Source organism: Theropithecus gelada, unplaced genomic scaffold (assembly GCF_003255815.1).
Source record: "Theropithecus gelada isolate Dixy unplaced genomic scaffold, Tgel_1.0 HiC_scaffold_1851, whole genome shotgun sequence".
NCBI classification, from domain to species: Eukaryota; Metazoa; Chordata; class Mammalia; order Primates; family Cercopithecidae; genus Theropithecus; species Theropithecus gelada.
In genome coordinates, this window is record NW_020258281.1 from 136 (window position 1) to 6,512 (window position 6,377).

The following is a 6,377-nucleotide window of genomic DNA, read 5'->3' on the forward strand; positions in this document are numbered from 1 at the left end:
TGCCTCAGCCTCCCAAATAGCTGGAATTACCAGCACCCACCACCACACCTGGCTAGTTTTTGTATTTTTAGCAGAGATGGGGTTCCACCATGTTGGCCAGGCTGGTCTCGAACTCCTGACCTCAGATGAGGTCTCAGGTTCCCAAGGTGCTGGGATTACAGGCTTGAGCCTCTACACCTGGCCCAAAACCTCTGTGTTTTTCTAGATATTAAACATGCTTGTTGTTTGAGGGAAAAAAAAAAATCCTAACAATAACGTAGGAGAATAAGAGAAATGTTTTTCCAAAAAAGAGAAATCATTGTGATTATTTTATCTTATTGGAATGTTGAATACTATAGTCTACTTCATTAATCGTCAAGCATGCTATGGATTTTCCATTTTTATAAGATCTGTATCTCAGTTCAGGTAATACTGATAATTTTTGTACTGTATTTGAAGATAAAAATGTAGGCCAAAATCATAGACCTTGCATAGAAACTAGGTAATAAAGACAGCTCTAGAGGAACACATAGATACACACACACAGACACATGTCTATATATAAAGTATGCACACATATATTTTTTAAAGTTTTAAAGCTTTTAAAGCAAAAGCTGGCCCCTTCCCTCTCCCAGAGTGGGCAGCCCCTCCCCTCTTGCAGAGTGGGTGGGAACAGCAGTTGCATGAGTAGCTTTCCTTATGAGCCAGGGGTCCCTCTGGACACACTGCTGCCTGGCCACGCCCCTTCCCCTTTCATCTTTCTCCTTGACCAATAGACTTGGAGCATTAAGGCCACGCCCCTATTCTACATTCTACTGGTGCCCTGGTTACCACTCCTGTGGCTCAGTCACACAGCTGCCTGGTAGGTGACTGGAGGTCTTGATCAGTGCTCGCTGGGATTTCGCTGTTGTGGCCCCAACCCCACCTCCCTTTCCCGCCCCACGATGGCAGAAGAAACTCCACAGAACAGATTGGCCGCAGCCAAGAAAAAGGTAAAAACGCACCAGGTCATGGCCCCCAACCCAGCTACAGATCCCCTCCGACGACAAGACTGCTGCCAGAGCCCATATCACTGCTGAGGTACACTGGACAGGGCCCTCCAATGCAGGTGCCTCTGGACTCCCCCGCAAAAGTCTTGTCAGTCAGCCCTGCCCCTTCAGCATCAGCCCAGTCCCTGCCCTCGCCCATCACTCCAGGGTGACTTTGGGCGGGTGACTCCTGGGGCTCCCCTCTCCATTACTAGGCTCTCACCTCCTGCCGACCCAAGCTCGACCTCCCTGGGCTCTTTGCGCTCTTGTCTCCAAGAACCTGGGTTCCCCAGCCCCAGGCCCCACCCTCACCAGTCATCCCTGTGTGACTTTGGGTTGGTGACTCCTGGAGTTCCCTGCTGCAGACTCTGCCCTCCTCTCCTGCTGTCTCAAGGTCAACCTCCCTGGGCCCTTTGCCTTGGCATCTCCAAGGACCTGGGTCCCAACCCTGTGTTTCCCTCCCCCATCGTGGAGTGGTAACTCGGACATTGCGCTGATGTGGTCCCTCCCCCCAATCAGGAGGAGTGGAATGTAGTGATGTCACAGTCTGCCTGCGAACTGTCATTACTGGAAGACCGGCCTTTGATCTTATGACCCAGTCCCCTAAGTGTTCTCACCCCATTTCTGGTTCCTCTGCTCACAGCGCAAATTTCCAGCTGGAAGGGAAATGGAGACTGGGGGACCTAGGAGCAAGAGGTTCCAGGCTGCCTCACTCCCTTAACATCGACATTGACAAGGGGGAAAGCCTACACTTCCCCCATGAGCACAAAACATTGACCGTACCTCCATGTGGCAATGGGAGAATGGGTTTGGTTTGGTTTTCTCCCAGGCTTCTACTTTACAGAGAGATTTTAACGTTTTTTTCTGAGTTCTCCACCTCATATTCTAATTCTCCATGGTTCTGGGACCAGACTGCCCTTCAGTCAGTCGTCTCTGAAGTGAGATTTGCTCATCTTCTGTGGAGTAGATTTTGGGAAACTGAACTTGACAGCTTGACTCTTCCTCATATTATCTCGACCTGGGGTACTTTGAGTGCCACAGGATAAATGTGAGACATCTTTCTGAAGCATCAGTTTCCCTTGATTCTCTTGAGATCAAGAGAAAAAACATGAATATACTTAGGGATGACAGTCACATAGGTTTCTAAGAGAATACCAGACTTCTCTCTGAAATGAGACTTGGGTAGTCCCCTTTCTGATAAATTCCCGGGTTTAACAGAAAGGCTGCCTTCTGCCGTGAGGATACATTGATATAGAAGTTTGAGAGGTACTGGTGCACTTCTTCACACTAACAGATGTGTGAGAATATATGACTCTAAACCGCAGGGCATAAAGTTCCTGCCTACTTAATGTTTACTTTTCTACCTCTGCCTCTGGTTTTGGTCCCTGGCAGCTGCTGATTCTTGGCAAGATCCCAGAGCTTGGAGTCAGAAGACTGAGTTTCAAAGTTCCAGTATCGCCTTTTTCTTTTTCTTTTTTTTTTCTAGCTATGATATCAATCCCTCTCAGTCCCTAAAAGATTGTGACAACACCTATTAATCAGGTGGTGTAAAAGAGTATTTTGTAAAAACTGTAAGGGAGGATGTGGCTGTAGGGGCCGATAGGTCTCATGAGGATTACTGCTCTTCTTTCCCACAGTTAAAAGGATATTGGCACAGAAACAGCCCTGCTGTTCCAGCAGAAGCAAAGAGGAACAGGAAAACAAATGGCAGTAGCCCTGAGACATCCACTTCTGCTGGTTGCCACTCACCTCGGGATGTGAGTCTTGGTGGCCAGGTGCCTCGGGACAGGGGACCAAAGGGGCAGTAGAGGGTAATTGTTAAGCTTGTGGATGGACCGTTGGGTACTGGTTAAGAATTCTGGGTTTAACCAGGCACAGTGACTCATGTTTGTAATCCCAGCACTTTGGGAGACCAACCCGGGCAGATCACAAGGTCAGGAAATTGAGACCATTCTGCCTAACATGGTGAAACCCCGTCTTCACTGAAAAATACAACAAAAATTAGCCGGCATGGTGGTAGGTGCCTGTATTCCCAGCTGCTCGGGAGGCTGAGGCAGGAGAATGGCATGAACCTAGGAGGCGGAGCTTGCAGTGAGCCAAGATCTCGCCACTGCACTCCAGCCTGGGAGACAGAGCGAGACTCTGTCTCACAAAAAGCAAAAAAAAAACCTGAATTCTGGGTTTGAATCCTCCCTTTCCGTCTGCTAGGGATATGATTTAGGGCAAGTTGCTTGAGATTTTCGGGCCTCTTTTTACACATCTGTATAATAGAGGTTCTATTGTTTGACTTCCATTTGTGAGGTTTAAATGAGATTTCTTATTGTTGTTTTTATGTTAATCCCTAGTACATGGCCTGCTCTAAACACTCAGGGCACCCAGGATATGATCATTGCTCTTTGATTTTCCTCATCCCCAGTCTCAAGGGGAAGCCAGGACAATGAGAACAGCCACTTGCCATCAGGAGTCACTGATTTCAGGCCCCAGGGTGGGATGGTGGGGAAGTAAGAGCCATGAGAGAAGTTGGCACAAAGGAGTTACGGGACAAAGGGTCCAAGAGAGGCAGAAAAGAAAATGTTGCCAGTTGATGTGAATGAAAGGAAGTCAGAGGGCTTAGACACTGAGGGGAACAGAATATGTCCATGTGTACTCTCTTGTAGTCAGCAACAGGTATCCACGGGGTGGGCCCTCCATCATGTGCTACCCTGAAGGATCTGGAGGTGGGAGGCTCTGGGTGGAGGTGCAGTGACCAGGCAGGCCAGCCCTCCAACCTCCTCCCACAGCAGGGACTCGGTGCCCCTCTGCCAGCTGAGACAGCCCACACACACCCCAGCCCTAATGATTGTTCTCTCTACCTCTCCCCCCACTCCTGCTCCACCTCCTCCCCTCTGCATGCACCTCAGAGCCCGTGCCAAAAACAAGCAGTAGTCCTTTACTGGAGGTCCGTCAAAATCAGTCGACTGAATAACACCATCAAATCTTTGGTAAGAGTCCAGTGGGGTCCCCTGATTCCAGGCTGCCAATCCTGGGCTCCAGTTTCCTCTTGGGGCTCTGAAGAAAGGGGCTGGGGGCCGTGGTACAAAGGACAAATGGGGAGCTGGGGTGCCTAAGCCTCACCTGGAGGGACCCCAGAGCACGCACCATGGCTGTTCTTTTGCTGCCCTCTTTGCGGACTGTCTCCTCTCCACACACCCCTGCTGGAGTCCTTGCTACACACGCCCTGGGGTCGTTGCCTCTTGGGGAAGTGCGAGCCTGACTGGTTGTCAGGGGCCCCGTATTTCTGCCGTGACTCAGTCCCTAATTTGCTCTTTGATTCTGGACAAGCTGCCTCTCCTTTTTGGGCTCGTGTTTCCAGAGGAGGTAGTGAGTATCAAAGGTGTCTGTTAGCTCTGAGAGTCCGAGATTTAAAAGCCCCCTAGAACAGAAACCTCAGGGCCAGGAGCTCCTGTCTGTCCTTTTCCGTCCTATATATACTGTGAAGAGCCGTACCTGGCCCATACGTGCTCAGTTAATGTTTATTGAATGAACGCACTTTTCTAAATCACAAGCGGGCAGGAGGGGGGCCTTTCTCCAACTCCATCTCTAGAGGTTTATGTTCCTGTCCTCTCAAGAGATTTCAGATTCAGACTTTGAGTTCTGTGGCTGTGGGTGAAAACCAACAAAGACCCAAATCCTCTGTCCTTGGGAGCTTGAGGAGAGTTGACCAGTTTGTGTTCCCGTTGGGTCTGAGAACTTTGCCTTTAAAATCCATTCCTGGCCCCTGCCTACCGCTTCCTGGCCTGGGGAATAGAGTTGAGGGGGCCACCCTCCATCACCTTAATTTGACTCTCCCCACAGGAACAACAGAAGAAACAAGTGGAACATCAGCTGGAAGAAGTAACGCGATTTCTTTGCTCACGACATGACGGCTGGGTTTGGGGGGCACTCAGATGTAGATGCCCCAGTCTCGTCTCACCCACTCCCAGCCTGGGGAAGAAGGCTCACCCTTCAGATTCCACCCCATCCCCACAGGGTCCCTGGTAACCTGGTCCCATGGGTGGGCCTGTCCTGGGGCATTGGTGGCATTCTGGGGGCATGTCTCTTGCTGTGCCATCTCTGCCTCCCCCTGGTAAGAGCTCTGTCTTCCTCTTCCTATAGGAAAAGAAGGCAAACAATGAGAAACAGAAAGCCGAAAGGGAGCTAGAGGTGAGTGGAGGGTGTGAAGTTTTCTCCTGTCCTCCGGGGAATGTTTCTTTCCTTCTCTTTCAGCACTTGCTTGGCTTTTCTCCTAAAGGTTCAAATCCAGAGATTGAACGTACAGAAAAAGAAACTAACTATTGACGTGTATCGCACGAAACGCTCTCTCATATACTTTGAAGGTGGGAATCTGGGCACCCTATCATCCTTCAACCTGGCACTTGGATAGGTCTTTAGTGGGAGTCCTTTGGGCCCCATCTCAACTCTCTCATTACAGAAGAGTCAAAGGATCTGGCTGCCCGCCTGCAACGTTCATCGCAGCGTACGGAAGAGTTAGAGCGGGCTCTGTCTGCTGTCACCGCCACACAGAAGAAGGCGGCGGACAAGGTGAGTCTGACCACCTGCCCCATCTCCTGGGAGCCCGGCTTCGCAGATGGAGGAGTGAGCCTAAAGGTCCCTTCTGCAGGATGGAGTGTCCTGCCCAGAAAGCGGCATGGCCATTCCTCGCTGCTTTTGTGTCTGGTTGTTAGAGGCAGCCTGGGGCTGAGTCAGCTGCTGTGGGTGAGTTGGGGGGTGCGGTGGGGAGCGAGCACTGGACACAGAGCTTGGAGGCCAAGTGCCTGCCCTGCCCTTACCTGGCTGGGGTCTTGGCCAAGTCCTACGTGGGGTATTGGGTACTTGTACTGTGAAGGTACAGAATAGTATCTTTAGTATGTTACCATTTCTGTAGATAGTAAACGTGTGTGTGTGTGTGTGTGTGTGTGTGTGTGTACATACTATGAAAATGTACATAAAATAAGACTGCAAGGTTCATAAAAAACTCAGGAGAGAGCAAGAGAGTGGCTGGGAGATACTTCCCTTCTGTACCTTCTCAATTTTGGACTATGCGAGTGTATCATCCTTTCAAACAGTGAACAAGAGATTCAGTTTCCCCTCCTATCTGTGTCCCCCAGCAAGAAAAATGGGCTTAGAGAATCGGATAGATCTAGCTGTTCAAATCCCAGCTCTACCTAAGTGATCTTAGACAAGCACTTAACCTCAAATACTCCATGTGTTTTCATGTACACAATAGAGGGAATCATAGTAACTGTCTCCTATGGTGGTTGTGAGGATTAAATGGGATGGCTAGCATGGTACCTGGTGAAGCACTCCATAAAGGTTCAAACAGTGCTAGTAATAACAGTAATAACAAGAGCA

The 6,377-nt window shown here is 49.8% G+C and overlaps 1 protein-coding gene across 1 annotated transcript; it reads left to right on the forward strand.

The window, feature by feature from the left end:
• The first annotated feature begins 923 nt into the window (after positions 1 to 923).
• Positions 924 to 5,625, forward strand: LOC112617470 (golgin subfamily A member 8C-like). The gene is made up of 8 exons (XM_025374238.1): positions 924 to 971; positions 2,645 to 2,754; positions 3,862 to 3,988; positions 4,842 to 4,880; positions 5,142 to 5,189; positions 5,278 to 5,362; positions 5,458 to 5,567; positions 5,614 to 5,625. Exons 1-8 carry the CDS (start codon positions 924 to 926, stop codon positions 5,623 to 5,625), a joined length of 579 nt encoding a protein of 192 aa, XP_025230023.1.
• The last annotated feature ends 752 nt before the right edge of the window (positions 5,626 to 6,377 follow it).

Bases quoted from the DNA above. Each gene is read 5' to 3' on its own strand.
- LOC112617470 (XM_025374238.1), top strand. From the start codon at position 924: ATGGCAGAAGAAACTCCACAGAACAGATTGGCCGCAGCCAAGAAAAAG. The intron at 972-2,644 runs GTAAAAACGCAC...TCTTTCCCACAG, and splicing joins TGGCCGCAGCCAAGAAAAAG to TTAAAAGGATATTGGCACAG. The intron at 2,755-3,861 runs ACCTCGGGATGT...TTCTCTCTACCT, and splicing joins ACTTCTGCTGGTTGCCACTC to CTCCCCCCACTCCTGCTCCA.